The sequence below is a fragment of the Myxocyprinus asiaticus genome, chromosome 13 (genome assembly GCF_019703515.2).
Source record: "Myxocyprinus asiaticus isolate MX2 ecotype Aquarium Trade chromosome 13, UBuf_Myxa_2, whole genome shotgun sequence".
Lineage (NCBI taxonomy): Eukaryota > Metazoa > Chordata > Actinopteri > Cypriniformes > Catostomidae > Myxocyprinus > Myxocyprinus asiaticus.
Window position 1 is genome coordinate 14,923,905 of NC_059356.1, and position 18,840 is coordinate 14,942,744.

Sequence of the window (18,840 nt, forward strand, 5' to 3'; positions counted from 1 at the left end):
ATACTGCGTGAAGCACCCTACCTCTGCTAGCATCGAGTTTGGCCAGTTTGATTAATGGCTCATGTTACACCCTGCACAGCCATAAGAGGGATGCCTCAGGAGTTGAGAATTCATGCAGTGTAACAGGAGAATGGAGAAGTGAGATGATACTCATTAAAACTCAAACACAGCACATAGAAAGGAAATCAGCTTGCTCGTAATAGCCTGTCACCACCTTGCCAGAGATGTACTGAAAAATATCTCTCCGACACTGAGAAAGGTGCTGATTGTGCAAAAAAAGGGAGAGAGAGCGAAAGAGAGAGATAGACTGTGAGTATATGTCTAATGGTTTGTGGAAAATTCTTTATCTTTCTCCATTTCATCAGGGCCCTCCAGGACAACATGGTCCACGTGGCCCTCAGGGACCCATTGGGGGAGAGGTAAGTCTCATTGTGGTTTCCCTTCTGTCTGTCAGTCTGCGCTGCTGTAGGGTTCAAGCACAGGACAGTAGATTAGCACTGATTAGGGACTGTGCTGTGCTGGTTAAACTCAGCACTGCTGACTCATAATGAGGCGTCTCTTTCCTACATCTGAATATGCAACCAGTGGACACTATACTATCCCATACAGTATGTGGTACCCTATATACCTGCATACCTACAGAATGCACCTCATCCATGGTCGAGAAATTCTTCATCGAAATTAAGCACACAACCATGAAAGTACTGGAATTCGGATTCAGCCTTTGTTTCTCGACTCCAAAGCCAACAAAAATTCTGTGTATCAATGCTTGGCAGTACCGTGGCTCATACACAGAAGATGAAAACCCCTCAGGCTACTATGAGGTCGCATAAACACCTAATTTCTCTTTCCTCAGTCTTTCATACTCCCCATATCTCTTTCTGCCCACCCTCTGCTGATTCTGAGCTTTAAATTATTAACAAGTAGTGGGATGTGATCCCTCCACAAGAGTTATATTTACTTCTCTATGAATGATTAAGGAATATTAGACTATCATCCCTGAGAGAGAGTTATATTTACCTCTATTAATGGGCACCTTTAAACATCTCCCATGTGTTAATAATTGAAAAGTGAAAGTTACGGAGACAGGCATAGAAGTGACCCGCATGCCAGCACACAGAGCTGGAGAGGAGAAGAGATGTGCACTGTGCCATTTAGCTATGTGAATGCAGCGGATGTAGTCAAGACAGGAGATGGGGAAAAGCGGCAGGTAGACATATGCTGGTCATCCATTTTTGCGTACTCCTCACTTAAAGGCACTCAGCACAAAGACTCCAGAGACCCACTTCAGTTTAGACTCAAACAAGAGAGTCGTACACAGACACAGCAGCCAAAAATGCCTCAGCCAGGAGAAGCAGAGCAATATGGCGTTTTAGCTTAATAAAATGTGAATATACATTACTGTGCAAAAGTTTTAGGCACTTAGGCACAAAAACATTTGTCTTAAGATGGTTATTTATATCTTCAGCTTTAGTTTGTCAACATTACTTTTGCAAATAGAAAAGATTAGAATAGAAGAACAGGGTGCTCTGCAAGAGATGGCATTGCCCCAAGTAAGAGTCAGTCAGGGATTACATGAAGAGACAGAAGCAATTGAGACAGCCTAAATAGATAGAAGAACTGTGGTGAATTCTCCAAGAACCAGGTAAAACTGTGTCCAGGTGTACCTAGGAGAATTGGTGCTGATTTGAAGGCAAAGGTGGTCACACCATCTATGATTTAGCTTTTTTATGTTTACTGGACTTTGTATGATGTTAATTGATAAATGAAAACTACTTATGGCATTATTTTTGAAGACATCCTCACTATGTAAAATTTTTCACAAGTGCCTAAAACGTTTGCACAGTACTGTATATACAGAGACCGTGCTCAGTAGTCTATAATTTCATCACTGTAATGTCAACAGTCTTCAAGTAGAGGAGACAGCTAACATGCATTATGTATGAAACTGACTGAGTTTTTCCTGTGTTGCTAGGGTCCTCAGGGCATGCCTGGTGGAGTGGGCCAGCCTGGAGTGGTGGGAGAAAAGGTAGACCTCTCTCTCGCTGTGTATAAGTACAAGTGTTTTTGTTATTTATGGGAGAGGTTGTGATTATTTGTTGGAGGGTGCTGCCTCTGTAACTACTAAAACATCTAAGTCTAAGTATGATGGATGATCGCTTCTTTTGCTCTTCCTTTTTCAGTCTCTTTTGCTATTTATCTTGTGCTTTGTGTAGGGTGAAGACGGAGAGGCAGGAAGTCCAGGAAATCCAGGGGAAACTGGCCCATATGTATGTACTTCCTACTTTCTCCCCTTTATTTATTCCCAGTCTTTCATTCACCATGTATCACTAAATGCCCCGATGTCTTGATTTCAAGGGAGGGAAGGGTGAGGTGGGTGAGAAGGGTGATACTGGCCCCCCTGGTGCCGCAGGACCCCCAGGAATCAGAGGCATACCTGGAGCGGATGGGCCAAAAGGAAATCTAGTGAGTGCTACTATTTCCCCTTAGTTAAGGCAGTGGTAATGTGAAGAAAATTGAATCTCAACCTTTTTCTTCAATAGGGTCTCCTTGGTTTATCTGGAGACGTGGGCCCCCCTGGAGAGCCAGGTGCCAATGTAAGTGCACCAGCTTTGACCTGCATGAATTCAAGCTTCAAGATTCAAAAATTTTGATGGGAAATTCACATGAAACCTTGCATGAATTATATTTGTAAATTATTGCTGTTTAAAGGGTATTGATGGTGGACCAGGAGCGAAAGGGGATAATGGAGATCCTGGTAAAGCTGTAAGTTGCATTGTACAACACTTGAGAACTCAGTGATGTCAATGTAACAAGATATATGGAAAGCTTATTTATATTCTATACTCCACAGGGGCCCCAAGGAGCCTCAGGGGAGCCTGGCCCTCCAGGGCCACCTGGACGGAGGGTGGGTTTCACCACATTTCGGCAATGTTTCCAGTCTTATAAAACTGTGACCACTGCTAATCTCTTTTGCTTCCACACAGGGTCATGTAGGTCCTGAAGGAAAAGAAGGGAAACAGGGGAAGAAGGGGGCAAAGGTGAGTCCTTTAAAACAATGCTTCATCTAAACTTGCAACATGTTGTTGCATATGGGCAACTATCAACACTCTCTTCTCCAGGGTTCTGCTGGTGCTGAGGGTTCGACGGGGAAGACAGGGCCTGTGGGGCCTCAGGGACAACCTGGAAAGCCTGGTCCAGAGGGACTACGTGGCATTCCAGGCTCTGCTGTGAGTTTCAGGATATCAATCCACAGTGTCTGCTGTAGATAACTGATATCTAACCATGTGACCCACCCGCACTTGTTACCGACCTCTCTGACCGCTTAATCTGTCTTGAACTGATCACTCTGTCTGCTTTTTCTCCAGGGGGAACAAGGGTTAAATGGGCCCCCGGGACAAACTGGACCCCCTGGCCCTATGGTAGGATTTCCACCACTTCTCTCTCTCCAATATTGATCTACAATTGTATAAAATAAAGCTTTAAGAGAAAAAGACAAATGATTTTGGGCTTGCTTCACATTCTGCCGCACAATGAAATTGAAGTGCCTATTTGACCAGCTTTGCTTTTATATAGGGGCCAGCTGGATTACCCGGACTGAAAGGAGATCATGGCATTAAGGGAGATAAGGTATGAGAACATCCTAAATACTTGACAGTGTGAGGTATGATTACTTGACTGCATCATGGTTGTGTTCCCTACACATGAGACCCAAACAATACAGCTTGAAAGAGAGCAGACAGCTTGAAAACTGCTTGTAAACATCTCAATAAATCCCAACTCTGAAAGCATAACTTCCCAGCACTGTGATCACAGTGATATAGTGTCAAGTCTTTGTGCTTGCAAAATTATGGCATGTGGTAATTGTTATGGCTCTGGCCATATATCTTAGCTCCATTATTCTCTGTGCTGTCCAGGGTCATGCTGGGCTTATTGGACTGATTGGACCTCCAGGAGAGATGGGGGAGAAAGGAGATCGAGGCCTGCCAGGAAATCAAGGATTTCAAGGCCCCAAAGGAGATGGTGTATGTGTACATCTTTGTTATATACATAAGAAACAATATATATTACATATTAGCATTACATTGCTGGGATGAGCCATGCTTTTAGATTGTATACAGTATGTATATGTAATGAAGTGTGGTAAGGGAACTGTATACTTGCAATTGTAAACATACATACAAGACTGATGACACTCAGGGCCCTTAACATGAATGACACATACTAACGCTGTCGTCAGTTGCCATAGAAGATTTCATCTTCAATTGTAACAGTATTTATAAGATAAAAATTGGAGGAACTTATTGAACGATCCAATCTTTAAACTATGTATATGAATAATAACATTATATCATTAAATTATCTAGTTAAAGAATTTCTTGAATGCTTTTGACATAACAGTGACTCAGCAATATTCTGACTTTTTTTATGCAATTCAATATTATTATAGTCTTTCTCAAAGTAAATATTTTAATCGTACTATTACCATTAGAACATATTTATGTTTCCTTTACCACAAGATAACAGATAGATTTGTAATCTGTGAGTGGTGAAGATAATGTAAACATGTTACATTGGCCTCCTATCTATCCTATTTAATTATGTTCTTTGTGAAAATATCCATTTGATATCTTGATATTAGGGTGTTGCTGGTCTCCCCGGCCCAACTGGCCCACCTGGACTCCCTGGGTTGTCTGTGAGTTGTTCTTTTTCGTATCACTTTTCTTCACTCCTTTTTTACCATTTAACTTTAACTTTGTTGTGGAATAACAACTGCTTGTAAAGGTACTAAGCTACTATTTTTCAGATGCAGCATCTTTGTGGCATCATAATACCTGTTTTTTTATTATTGTTATTTTATCTCGCACTGGTAGGGGGTCATTGGTGAGAAAGGATCTAAAGGAGATGAGGTTGGTAGATTTTTTTTCCCCCTAGAACCTTGAGCTCGGTGGTATATCTATATTTCTATGGTATTTGTTTCCTCTGATCTGTATTAGAGCTATTATTTTGCCAGTGAGCTCTTGCTGCTGGAATGAAACCTTTGAGAGACATTGGCAGTGCCTGAATTCTATCCTGCTGCTCTTACTTGGATAATCTCTCTGAACGAATCATCATATGAAGTGCTGAGTTGGCAGGGGCCTTTGAGAGAAGTGCCAATTTTAGATATGCCTGACCGAAGTGTTTCTATTTCTCTTGCTCATAGGGAGCAGTCGGTCCAAGAGGAGATCCAGGATCTGCTGGCCCACCTGGCCCACCTGTGAGCAATCATGATATCTCTTTCCTTTTGCTTCTTTTATCCTCTCCCCCATTACGTCTCCTCGTGTTCTATTCTTCTAGGGCCCATCAGCCACCATGATCGAGCCACTGCCAATCAGAGAGGGGCGTAAAAAGCGAAGGAGACACTCAAACCGACAAGGAGCTGGAGCTAGGGCAGAGTCTGAGGAGGAGGAAGTAATTCAACTGAACATGGAGGGCTTCCTACAGGCAGACCAGCCACTGAATGACCCAGAAGGCATGGAGGAGGTTTTTGCATCACTCAACTCAATGAAAACAGAGGTGGAGCTAATGAGAAAGCCACTTGGGACCTTTGAGAGTCCCGCTCGCACTTGCAAGGAGCTGATGTTGTGTCACCCAGAATACAAAGACGGTGAGGAGATCCACACACATGAAAACAAATACCACCATTCCTTGTAACAAAACATAATATTCCCAAAACTAATTAATATCACATGAGCAGAAGAGCTATTGCATTATTTTAAATGTGATTTATTTTATAGAATAGTACTAGAAACAAGAAATTAATATCGATTTACTTAAAGGAATATTCCGGGTTCAATACAAGTTAAGCTCAATCAACAGCATTTGTGGCATAATGATGATTACCACAAAAAATTATTTTGACTCGTCCCTCCTTTTCTTTAAAAAAAACCAAAAATCAGTGTTACAGTGAGGCACTTACAATGGAAGTGAAAGGGGGCCAATTTTTGAATGTTGGAATATTCACTGTTTCAAAAGTATAGCCACAAAACATAAAGGATATGTGTAAAAATTATGTTTGTGTGATAAAATCACTTACTAACCTTTTCTGTGTAAAGTTATAGCCAATTTTACAACTTCGTTATCATAATGATGTAATGTCAACAAACCCTAAAAGGACTGTAAAAATGACAATTGAAACAAATTTACAGCTCAAATAATACATGAGTTTTAACAGAAGAATTAATGTAAGTGCTTTATAAAATTATAGGCTTCACATTTCTGTGTTTAAACCCTCCAAAAATGGTCCCCATTCACTTCCATTGTAAGTGCCTCACTGTAACTCAATTTTTACTTTTTTAAAGAAAAGGAGGGAAAAGTCAAAATAAATTTTTGTGGTAATCAATATTATACCACAAATGCTGTCAACTGAGTTTAACTTGTATTGAACCCGGAATATTCCTTTAAGTTTTAGACATAATATGGGTAGTTATTAGTAGTGTTTGCTGTTGTATAATTGTTACTTTTGCTCATTGGAATTGGGAATTGAACAAAACCCTAACCCTAAGCATCAATACTAACACCCTATGTCCTGTACCATTTGTGCTGTAGACATAAATGATGCCAAATCAGTGGTTCTCAGCCTTTTTTTGATGAATGCCCTCCTACTTCATTCCCTTACCCCAGCTGCCCCCCAATTATGTGGAGCGGAGACTTTGTTGTACCAAAAAAAAAAAAAATAAATAAAAAAGAAAGAAAAAAAGAAAAGAAAAAAACACAAAACTCAATATTTGTGTTATGTGCTTAATTTGCTCAATGCAACTTCGATGCATTGCATAATTTTAAAATGTTGTTAATAACTTCAGCAGGCTTACATGTCATGAATGTGAAACCAAACCTTGCACTTCTTAAATTTATGCAGATAAGGGCTATATCTGGGGCCTATAAAATGAAAATGAGAAGACAGAAACTAATAATAAAAGTGATATTGTTAATATATTTTACATTTGCCTTTTTAAAATGTTTAATTTATTCATTAATTATTTATTTTAATAGTTTTAACAGTGGTATTTGTATCAAGACCATTGTAAGCACATGGAAGCTTGGATCTTCTTCACTACCATGGTTAGATGTAACATGATTTCTATAAAATAAACTATGGCATTTTTGTAATTATAAACAGTAGAACTACTCTAAACACATGTAAAAACAATAAATACAAAATATAAATATTTATAAGTTGTAACAAAAATTAATTATATTCCCTCACTCCCCTAATGTAGCCTATGACAAATTTAATAGAGCTGAAGAAGTGATATGATAATATTTATTATGAATCTATTTCTGCCTAAAGTACAGTTAGTGTTACTATAGTAAATTCAAGGGTGGTAGAATTCTGTGCTGAATTCAAATGGTTTCTGCTTCTCGCGCCGTGCTTCTCACTGATTCTCTCAAAGCTGCGAGTTTAAGAGCTCGAGCTATAAGAACTTTGCGCTTGCACTGTCCATGGACACTCTGTATCCATCTACAGAGCCATACAGGTGCATTAGCGGAGGTTGTGCCTCCGCCTGTGTATTTAACGCTGGTAAAGCAGATACTTCAGATGCGTCACTAGACTTCAAAATCAGATGAACCGTGGTACAAATGCATATCAACCCATATAATTGAGAACCAACTGATATAAGTCTAGATAAACGTTTTAATGCAAAGAGGAACTTGACGATAGATTTGATTATTATGACTGCTAATCGCCCCCCATTTGTAACTTAATGCCACCCTCTCTACTAATTTGCTCTCAGCGCCCCCTGGCATCCTTTGAATGCCCCCTGGGGGGGTGGTACCGCCCCGTTGAAAACCCTGTTTTAATGCAAAGAGGAACTTGACAATAGATTTGATTATTATGACTGATAAAAGCCCCCCATTTGTAACCTAATGCCCCCCTCTCTACTAATTTGCTCTCAGTGCCCCCTGGCATCCTTTGAATGCCCCCGTTGAGAACCCCTGCATCAAATCATGCGACGGAGAGGTGTGCTAAGATTTAAGATTTTCACCTGGCAGACAATAAAATGGGCAAATATCTATCATAGAGCCTTTGGGATGGACCGTTTTAATTTGGGAGTGTAAGCAACCACATGAGAACTGCCCAGAATACCCAAGCAACCACCTTGTAGTGGCCTGGCAACCACCCAAAACACCCTAGCATATTGTTGCAGTGAGTTTGTATGGGTAAGCGGCACACATTTTCCTCACAAAATGTAAAAATCTAGTGTTTTTGCTCCGCCAACAAAAATGGTTCCATAATAACTATTAAAAATAGCATGGAACACTGCAAACACCGATAAGCAGAGTTATACAAACAATGAAATGTCCCAGTGCTGTTATACTAAATATAAGCACACTTGGCCACTTCTTCAATCAGATTCGAGGACAAGAGCCAGTTATTGTTTAAGTACACTAATATATAATCCTAATTGAGTATTTAAAGCATTTTTAAAGACACCCTGCAATCCACCCCCTCAGGTGAATATTGGATTGATCCAAACCAAGGCTGCCACAAAGACTCCATCAAGGTGTTGTGCAATTTTAGCGCAGAGGGGGAGACCTGTCTGCACCCTGATAAACGATTTGAAATGGTAAATCGTACACCACACTCACATACACCACACACGTCTTACTGCAGTCTCCAGTTCAACAGGCCCTTTAGAGTCTGGAGAAAAACGTGTCTGATCTGTCTCCTCATCTCTCAATACAGGTGAAGCTGGCCGCCTGGAACAAAGAGAAACCGGGCAGTTGGTACAGCCAGTACAGAAAGGGCAAGCAGGTGCAGACCTCTTCAAATGTTTCCATCTCATCTTTTAACTGTCTGACTGTCAAAATATCTGGAGTGCTAAGTTTAGATCTAGAGGCTTTTTCTTATTGCAGTTCTTCTCGAAACTGTTTATTGCAGAAAAAGGACACATTTTTGTTAGAAACATTATGTCTGCAATATGCCTGGAGTAATAAGTTGACTAGTTGTTGTGGAGACTTTTTACTCTCTAATTAATGGTGAAACATGGTAAAAGAGGTTTTCTAAACTGTCAAACAATCAGCTGAGACGAATAACTCAATGGATGTGTGTCTTTGATGAAAATAAAATAATAAATTATATGTCTGGTCTAGATAAGGGGATAAGATGGAATTTATATGTGGCTCTATCTGAAATGCCTTGGGCCAAACTTTCTTGAGTGCATACTAGCTCCATCCATCTTGACTCATTAAATGATGGTTGAGACTAACAGCTAAGGCCTGTTTCACTCTGAGCTCATCTGTAAGATATGACATCTGACCTTGTTATGGAGATTCAGTGAGTCAGATGTCATTCTCTCATGCCTTCGTTATAAATAAAAATCTAGGAGGAGTTTGCAAATTTGGATGGGTGTTGAGCAGTAAAAGTGTCTACAGAATTAATTTGATTAAAGGCATGTCTGCTGCATATTTACCTGACACCAGGAGCATGGTGCTTCATTGATGTGCTGTCTACACCGACAGGAATTACGTCGATGACAACTAACTAGAAGTTCTTCTGTCGATTTAGTCGATTTAGACAACTTTACAGGTCAAATAATACACATTTTATTTATGGATAAATATAAATTTTTTTTTTAACAAAAGTATGCGCAGGGGCCTGGTTAGCTCAGTGGTAAAAGATGCTGACTACCACCCCTGGAGTTCACTAGTTTGCTAGTTCGAATCCCAGGGCGTGCTGAGTGACTCCAGCCAGGTCTCCTAAGCAAACAAATTGGCCCGGTTGTTAGGGAGGGTAGAGTCACATGGGGTAACCTCCTCGTGGTTGCTATAATGTGGTATGTTCTCGGTGAGGCGTGTGGTAAGTTGGGTGCGGATGCTGCGGTGGATGGCGTGAAGCCTCCACACACGCTATGTCTCCGTGGCAACGCGCTCAACAAGCCACGTGATAAGATGCGTGGGTTGATGGTCTCAGACGCGGAGGCAACTGGGATTCATCCTCTGCCACCTGGATTGAGGCGAATCACTACACGACCACGAGGACTTAAAAAAGCGCACTGGGACTTGGGCATTCCAAATTGGGTGAAAAAAATAAATAAAAAAAATATGCGCAAACATATTTTGGCCCAACTAGAGGTCGACCTATAGTGTATTTTGCACATACCATTAACTAAGGTGGTGGAAAAGGCCGATAACTGATTAATCGGCCGATAGTTTTTTTTTTTTAAATTGATTTATTAAATGTTAAACATGTTTCTTAGTCATTCCTTACTGTGACAGGCACTGACATAAAGACTACAAGAGTCCAAAATGAGTAAAATCCCAGTTGCATGTTTGTTGTGCAAACAAAATCCCAATAATAACCAGAAAAAAAATTACGATTTGGTGCATAACGCAGGACTTTTCATTAACAAGCCTGGAATACATTGGGCACTCTTATTTTGAAATGTCTGTGCTTCCAGCTCACTGAAACAAAACGTCATGGTTACTTGTGTAACCTCTGTTCCCTGATGGAGGGAACGAGATGTTGTGTCGATGTAGTGACACTAGGGGTCACTCTTGGGAGCCCGAGACACCTCTGGTCTTTGATAAAAGGCCAATGAAAATTGGCGAGTGGTATTTGAATGCCACTCCCCCGGACATACGGGTATAAAAGGAGCTGGTATGCAACCACTCATTCAGGTTTACATTTACATTTATACATTTGGCAGATGCTTTTATCCAAAGTGACTTACAGTGCACTTATTACAGGGACAGTCCCCCTGGAGCAACCTGGAGTTAAGTGTCTTGTTCAAGGACACAATGGTGGTGGCTGTGGGGATTGAACCATCAACCTTCTGATTGCCAGTTATGTGCTTTAGCCCATTATGCCACCATCACTCAGGTTTTATGCTGAGGAGCCGAGACAAGGTCTGGCCATTTCAGCGGGTAGTTCAGCGTTGTGGCAGGAGGGACACAACGTCTCGTTCCCTCCATCAGGGAACGGAGGTTACACAAGTAACCATGACGTTCCCTATCTGTCACTCACTCGACATTGTGTCGATGTAGTGACACTAGGGGTCCCTATACGAAACGCCACAACTGGCTGAACTGTGTTACGTGAACTGGCGTGTGTGGCGGGCAGACCACTGTGTGCCTCGTAGCCAGCACACCAGGTCGACATGTAACCTTCCCCAACATAGTGATGAGTGTCGAACGGCCCTTTGGGGACAAGTCGACAACCCAAAAGATAGAGACAGGCTAACCCAGTCGTGGCCTCTTTTCTCCTTCTTTTTTCCACTCCCTAAAAAAGAAGGGGGATTATCCGACTGGGCCGCCAGGTCTAGTCGGGGGGTGTCCCTTCCAAGGGGAAGACACTGCGGAGACCACACCTCGCCCAAAGAGAGGGGGGATATTTAAGCGGAAAAAATACGTCACATGGTCTTTCCAACCATGTGGAGAGTCTTCAAGGTAGATCCTACCCAACGAGGGAGGAGTTACTACAAACATGGAGACTGGGGCAGAGGGGTTCTGCTGTAGTATTGAGTGTATTGGATGTGAGTGGCTCGCAGCAACTTGAAGTGCTGCTGACTCCAGAGGAGGAGACAGCGGGCGAGTTGTGACATACAACGAGAGCGCAGACCACCTTGGCGGCTGACATATGCTACTGTTGCCGTGTTGTCTGTCTGAACTAACGTGCTTGCCCTGGATCAATGTATGAAACCTCCGCAGGGTGAGCAGAATTGCCAACAACTCGAGGCAGTTGATGTGCCAATGTAGTTGTGGGCCCGTCCACAGGCTGGCGGCTGCGTGCCCGTTGCAAACAGTGATCCAGCCCATTTTGGAGGCGCCCGTCGTGTCCACGACGTGCCTGGAGACCAGTTCTAGGGGAACACCTGCCTGTAGAAACAAGAGGTCGGTCCAAGGGCTGAAAAGACGATGACAGACCGGCGTGATGACCACGTGATGTGTCCCGTGGCGCCATGCCCATCTCGGGACACGAGTCTGAAGCCAGTGCTGAAGCGGTCTCATATGCATCAACCCGAGCAGGGTGGCTACCACTGAGGATGCCATATGCCCCAGGAGCCTCTGAAAAAGTTTCAGTGGAACCGCTGTTTTCTGTTTGAATGCCTTCAAACAGGCCAGCACCGACTGGGTGTGCTCGTTCGTAAGGTGCACTATCAAAGAGACTGCGTCCAGCTCCAAACCGAGAAAAGAGATGCTCTGAACCAGGAGGAGCTTGCTCTTTTCCCAGTTGACCCAAAGCACTAGTCGGCTGAGGTGTGAGAGCACCAAGTCCCTGTGTGCGCACAACATGTCCCGAGAGTGAGCTAGGATTAGCCAGTCGTCGAGATAGTTGAGAATGCGAAATGAGGGCAGCAAGAAACCGTGTCTTGTCGGCCTCACCCATCTCGAACAGGTTGAGCCAAAGGTGGCGCTCCTGGACCACTAATGTGGCCATCGTCTGCCCGAGAGACTGCGCCGTGACCTTCGTTGCTCGGGGAGTGAGGTCGGTCGCCGAGCGCAGTTCCTGCATCAAATCTGGGGCAGAACTACCCTCGTGCAGTTCTTTCAACGCCTTGGCTTGGTGGACCTGCAGGAGAGCCATGGCGTGCAGGGCAGAGGCGGCTTGTCCAGCAGCGCTGTAGGCTTTAGCTGTCAGGGACGACGTGAACCTACAGGGCCTGGACGGGAGCTTAGGGCGTCTGCGCCAGGTTGCGGCGCTCTGCGGGCATAGGTGCACCGCGAGCGTCTTATCCACCGGGGGAATCGCCGTATAGCCCCTGGCCCCGCCATCGAGGGTAGTGAGGGCGGGGGAACTGCAGAATCGGGCAGGGCAGTAAAACGTGCATCCCATGATTTCGTCAGCTCCTCGTGCACTTCCGGGAAGAAAGGCACTGGAGCGGGGCGTGGCTGCTTTGAGCAGCACCGCGAGCCCAGGAACCAGTCATCGAGCCACGAAGGTTCAGGGGAGAGCGGAGGGTTCCACTCTAACCCGACGCTCGCGGCCACCCGGGAAAGCATGTCCATCATTTCTGCATCAGCCTGTGACTGGGCAATCGTTCCCGAGGGGGGGAGCCCAGCTGAGGCTTCTGCGTCTGACTGGACAAGCCCGCTGTCCGATGCTGCGCTCGAGAGCTCATCATCTTCGCGGGCTCCGAACAAGAGGCCAGACTCGCCGTGAGACTCATCCGGAAGCCCGATCGGGGCAGACGAGCGTGCTGGGGAATGGGAGGTCCGCGGGGGGATACCCGGTGGAGGCGATCCCTTTGGAGTCCCCAAATCGCCCTCAGTGCTAGCCGCGCTGGCCTCATACCCGTAGGTAGAAGGACCCAGGCGGGAAGCTGCTGGGGTGGCTTGCTATCTTATAAAAGCAAGCCGCGACCGCAACGTTGCCATGGACATGTTCTCGCAGTGAGAACATGAACCATCCACAAACGCTGCCTCCATGTGGGTCGCGCCCAGACATGAAAGACAGTGATCATGACCATCCGAAGTTGAGAGATAACGACCGCAACCAGGAATAATACACAATCGGAAAGGCATCTTTGAAAAGACGCATCTTTAAAAAGATGTTCCGTGTGTGCCGCTCTTTTAGAGAAATATACTCTTTTAGAGGAAAAAGCTCTTTCAGAAAATATACTCTCTTTTTTTTCTGCCGAAGCGCCCAGGGGCATTCTCTGCAGTGCACCAGTGCAGAGGAGGGAGAAGCCGCTGAAATGCACCGTCAGATCCAGCAGAAGTGAATGAACAGTAGAAATTCAGCTCAGTGAGCATGACCGTTCGGCTCCGAAGAGAAAATCTGAATGAGTGGTTGCATACCAGCTCCTTTTATACCCGTATGTCCGGGGGAGTGGCATGCAAATACCACTCGCCAATTTTCATTGGTGAAAGACCAGAGGTGTCTCGGGCTCCCAAGAGTGACCCCTAGTGTCACTACATCGACACAATGTCGAGTGAGTGACAGATAGGGAACATGCACTCTTACAGTGAACTAAAATGTATTACAATAGAGTCACTATAAAGTGAACTTTGTCAAATGGGTTGATAATTAATCAGCAGTAGATCAACAATCGCTTGTCAATTGTCATATGTGTCTTTTTTTTTTACATTTCACATTAATAATCATGAATTAGTCCATAAACAGTGATGGTGACAGAGACTTGGCTCTGTTACAGTGCTTTATATGTTAACATTCACCATTAAGTATATTCAAATATTAAGCATTTTCATAGCCTATATATTCACAGATGAAGGGTTTTAGCCACAGAGGAACATGGAGGAATAAAACAAACAACAACTATCTGCATCTATTGGTGTCGATTTTTGTAGATAACAGATAGTTCCAAAGTAGTCAGTCGACCTCTACTTTGAACCCTCTGGATGTTGATACTGTTTTCCTATATTGTTAGTGCTTTCTTTGAACCCTCATTTCTGCTTTAAAAAAATGAAAAGAGGATTAATGCAGCTGTTTTTTTGTGCAAATCATCATTAATACAACAAATGCTGTTGATTGAGCTCAACTTGTATTGAACCCAGAACATTCCTTTAAACCCATTACTAGTTGTCTCAATCAATTGGTTAACCATAGTTTGGAAGAAGATTAAAAGTGACAAATCACTATGAATCAGGCCCAGATCTGATAGACCTTATTCACGCTAGTGCCAAAATTGATTTTTAATGGGAATGAAAACGAGGCTGTGAGGGATAGACTTACAGTCTCTTCAATGGGCTGTTCTCAGTTTATAGAGTTTTTGGATCGTTCCGCAGACAAAACCTTCATAAAAATATCAGTCCAAGAACATTCAGTATACAAAGAACTCCAGACAACATCAGTTGTGGAAAATCAGATGTGATTTAGGAGTTTTATACAGCTTTATACGGTGCGTGCCATTGAAGCGATGGTAAATCTATCCCTCACAGCCTTGTTGTCATTCCCATTAAAAATCAAAGATGGCGCTAGCGTGAATAAGGTCTATTAGCTCATTTTCTGCCCCATGATAATCAAATCCCCACCCTCAGTGTCATAAAAAGCATGAAACCATCTTGCTAGGGTTATTTGATCTTCTATATTATACTGTGCAGTACTTTTATATTACACAGAACACAACACATTTAAAATGATTGATTAAGGTCAATAACTTTTTTCATTAAAGTCAGAATTTCACTTTTATTTCACTCACTAGGTTTTTTTTTCTAAAGAAAAAAAAATGTCCCCTTTAGTATTTCTAATAGTGACACTTAAATGGCTAAGTTGAGTGGTTGTAACCAATAATTCCCCACTTCTGCAGTTCTCCTACATTGACGTTGATGGTAACCCAGTGCCTGTGGTGCAGCTGACCTTCCTGAAGCTCCTTAGTGCCACAGGCAAGCAGAACTTCACCTACACCTGCCAGAACTCCATCGGCTGGTACGACTTGACCAGCCACAGCCACCAGCATGCCGTGATGTTCCGCGGAGGCAATGACGAGGAGATGACACAAGCCAAATCATCCTTTATCACGGCATTGTATGATGGTTGTCAGGTGAGGTGACTTCTAAGAGGAAACTATACTTTATGGCCATAAAATGTGGATACCAGTTCTGATTAAGGAGTTTCGATAGCCCCATTATTCCAGTGAAGACAAATCTCAATGCTACAGCATACAATGAAATCTAGATAACATAGATAATTATGTGCTTCCAACTTTGTGGTGACAGTTTGGGGAGAGCCCTTTTCTGTTCCAGCATGAGAATGCCCCTGTGCTCAAAGAGAGTCTGGTATGTAAAAAGCCCAGGCCTGAACCCCACTGAACACCTTGGGGATAAATTGGTATGCTGACTCTGAGCCAGGTCTCATCGTTAAACATCAATACCTGACTGCACTGATGATCTTGGTCCGAATCCCTGCAGTCTTGTTCCAAAATCTGTTGGATAGCCTTCAAAGAAGTGTGGAAGCTGTTAGGGAGGACTAGTTGGGGGGGGGGGGTGGTTCTCCACTTTTCTCCCCAAATTCGCATGCCCAATTCCCAATGCGCGCTAAGTCCTCGTGGTGGCGTAGTGACTCGCCTCAATCTAGGTGGCAGAGGACGAATCTCAGTTGCTTCCGCGTCTGAGACAGTCAATCCGTGCATCTTATCATGTGGCTTGTTGAGCGTGTTACCGTGGAGACGTTGTGCATGTGGAGGCTCACACTATTCTCCGCTGCATCCACGCACAACTCACCACGTGCCCCACCGAGAGCGAGAACACATTATAGCGACCATGAGGAGGTTAACCCAATGTGACTCTATCCACCCAAGCAACCGGGCCAATTAGTTGCTTAGGAAGACTGACTGGAGTCACTCAGCACGCCCTGGATTCGAACTTGTGACTCCAGGTATGGTAGTCAGCGTCTTTACTTGCTGAGCTTCCCAGGCCCCCAAGGAGGACTAGTTTGTGCTCAGAATGCATAAATGGGTGTGGTGTTTGGGTGTCCACTTAATTTGGCCATATAGTGTATTAGTTCAGTATTTCTTGACTTAAAAGCGAAGAAATGCCCACACTTAGTTTGTTGCCGTTTTAATGACTAACTCAGTTAGCCTTCCGTCTGAAGAGCTAAAAACAATCAGAACACGCTAATTCTAAAATAGCACCAAAACAAGCCTATTTCAGCTGGAGTTTAACGCATTATCCAATTCCCTGAGAAAAGCCTCACAGGGATACATTCAGCAATTCATCCTAGAGCAAATCTACACTGTAAAACCCTTTACTCTCAAAGTACTGTAGGTACTCAAACCCAGTAACCTTTAAAACTCATATGTAATTTCCTTCCCACAGACACGTAAGGGTCAAGAGAGGACAGTGCTTCAGATTGACTCTCCTCGATCAGAGCTGCTTCCAATCATAGATATAGCAGTATCAGACTTTGGAAATAACAACCAGAAGTTTGGATTCCACGTTGGACCAGTCTGTTTTCATGGTTAACGCCAAGCACCTCATGGCAAGACTTAGAAACTAAAGAATCAAAGCCAAAAGCAGTTTTTATTGTTTATGTAATATGTAAGTGTGGGTTTGTGGCAGTTTTTAAATGACTTTTGAACATCTGAATGGTTAATGAAAACCCACAATTTCCATGGTGGCTATTCAAGTATGCCAGCGAGGAAGAACCAAGCACATTTATCAAAGGGAAGTCTTTCATTTTTTATCTCATTTTCTTTCTTTTTTGTACTCACCTGTGGATTCAAAAATTAGGCATGACCCTTCGGCATTTCAAGAACTGCGCCAGCTGAATTTGACATTGACAAAAAAATACATCATTTGAGTTTTGTATGTCATCTGTGCTATAGACCATTTTCGCCCACAGCATATTTGTTGAATTTACCGCCCATGTCGTGGATTATTTGTTTGTTTGTCTTATTCGATAGCAATGATTTTAAATTAATTTACCACTTGAGGGATTGGCTTTCACATTGAAGAGTAAATATTTCAAAAAAAAAAAAAAACATTTTCCTGCCTTGACTGCAATGTGATGCAAACTGAGGTAAATTTATACCTCTTTACTAACTTTGACAAGAACCACCCCAATCTGTTTGTAATTCTCCACTTGAATATTCCCTGTCACATCAAACTTGCAGTGTTACTCATCTTTAATCAGTGTACGCTCATACATAAACAATGTTAAATAAGGCCTGAGCTTTTAAAAATGCAAAGCAGTGTGCATGACTCAAATGGAGCCCAGATGCTTATTAATATGTAAAGTAGTCCGCTCACTTAAGCTGCTTGTCTTGTTAGCGGGCCGCCTAGTATGTTTTCCTGTCAGTGATCCATGTTTCCATGGTGCTAGAGCGTATCAACCTTTGCTCCACACAGCTCAGTTGGTTCATATGTACTGTATGTGGTCGTGAATGAGAATGATGTTGTTGCTTTGAGAGAGGAGTTTCATACAAGCATTACACTGAAGACTGACTAAATTATGCTTCCTTTCTGTGTAAACCCAATCCATATGCATTTATGATTAGTTCAAGTGCCTGACCATCAACCTTTAGAGTGTTTTTATTTTTTTGTTTTTCTTTGTATATGTGTTGATATGTTGTGTTGATTGTTGTGTTCAAAATGTGTGACAATACTGTGATGCTATCTGTTTTGCTATGTGTGAATTGTTGTCTCGGGCAGAGGCAGGAAAAGGGAAGAAGACATCTGTGGTGCTTCATACTAATAGACACTGGGAGATAAATTCTCTTAGAAAAAAAAACTAATGCTGTAATATATAGCCAATATGGTGCAAATCTAGTGGTCGAGCGATATGGGTTTTTCAATGGCCGCTACGATGCCTAAAGAGCAGGTTGGCCTATTAAATGCTGACATACACAAATATATATATATACAGGTGCATCTCAATAAATTAGAATGTCGTGGAAAAGTTCATTTATTTCAGTAATTCAACTCAAATTGTGAAACTCGTGTATTAAATAAATTCAATGCACACAGACTGAAGTAGTTTAAGTCTTTGGTTCTTTTAATTGTGATGATTTTGGCTCACATTTAACAAAAACCCACCAATTCACTATCTCAAAAAATTAGAATACATCATAAGACCAATAAAAAAAACATTTTTAGTGAATTGTTGGCCTTCTGGAAAGTATGTTCATTTACTGTATATGTCCTCAATACTTGGTAGTGGCTCCTTTTGCTTTAATTACTGCCTCAATTCGGCGTGGCATGGAGGTGATCAGTTTGTGGCACTGCTGAGGTGGTATGGAAGCCCAGGTTTCTTTGACAGTGGCCTTCAGCTCATCTGCATTTTTTGGTCTCTTGTTTCTCATTTTCCTCTTGACAATACCCCATAGATTCTCTATGGGGTTCAGGTCTGGTGAGTTTGCTGGCCAGTCAAGCACACCAACACCATGGTCATTTAACCAA

At 42.9% G+C, this 18,840-nt stretch overlaps 1 protein-coding gene across 1 annotated transcript in view; it reads left to right on the top strand.

The window, feature by feature from the left end:
• LOC127450561 (collagen alpha-1(XI) chain-like) overlaps nt 1-18,298 on the top strand; it is a 102,342-nt gene extending 84,044 nt beyond the window's left edge. Inside the window, exons 48-67 of the mRNA XM_051714789.1 lie at nt 366-419; nt 1,976-2,029; nt 2,217-2,270; nt 2,359-2,466; nt 2,544-2,597; nt 2,713-2,766; nt 2,855-2,908; nt 2,988-3,041; nt 3,123-3,230; nt 3,369-3,422; nt 3,577-3,630; nt 3,918-4,025; nt 4,643-4,696; nt 4,875-4,910; nt 5,204-5,257; nt 5,338-5,647; nt 8,497-8,609; nt 8,729-8,797; nt 15,252-15,485; nt 16,759-18,298. Coding sequence (XP_051570749.1) covers nt 366-419; nt 1,976-2,029; nt 2,217-2,270; nt 2,359-2,466; nt 2,544-2,597; nt 2,713-2,766; nt 2,855-2,908; nt 2,988-3,041; nt 3,123-3,230; nt 3,369-3,422; nt 3,577-3,630; nt 3,918-4,025; nt 4,643-4,696; nt 4,875-4,910; nt 5,204-5,257; nt 5,338-5,647; nt 8,497-8,609; nt 8,729-8,797; nt 15,252-15,485; nt 16,759-16,905 — 1,827 coding nt within the window. The 3' untranslated portion in view covers nt 16,906-18,298. The remainder of the gene's footprint in view (nt 1-365; nt 420-1,975; nt 2,030-2,216; nt 2,271-2,358; nt 2,467-2,543; nt 2,598-2,712; nt 2,767-2,854; nt 2,909-2,987; nt 3,042-3,122; nt 3,231-3,368; nt 3,423-3,576; nt 3,631-3,917; nt 4,026-4,642; nt 4,697-4,874; nt 4,911-5,203; nt 5,258-5,337; nt 5,648-8,496; nt 8,610-8,728; nt 8,798-15,251; nt 15,486-16,758) is intronic.
• Nucleotides 18,299-18,840: the final 542 nt, after the last annotated feature.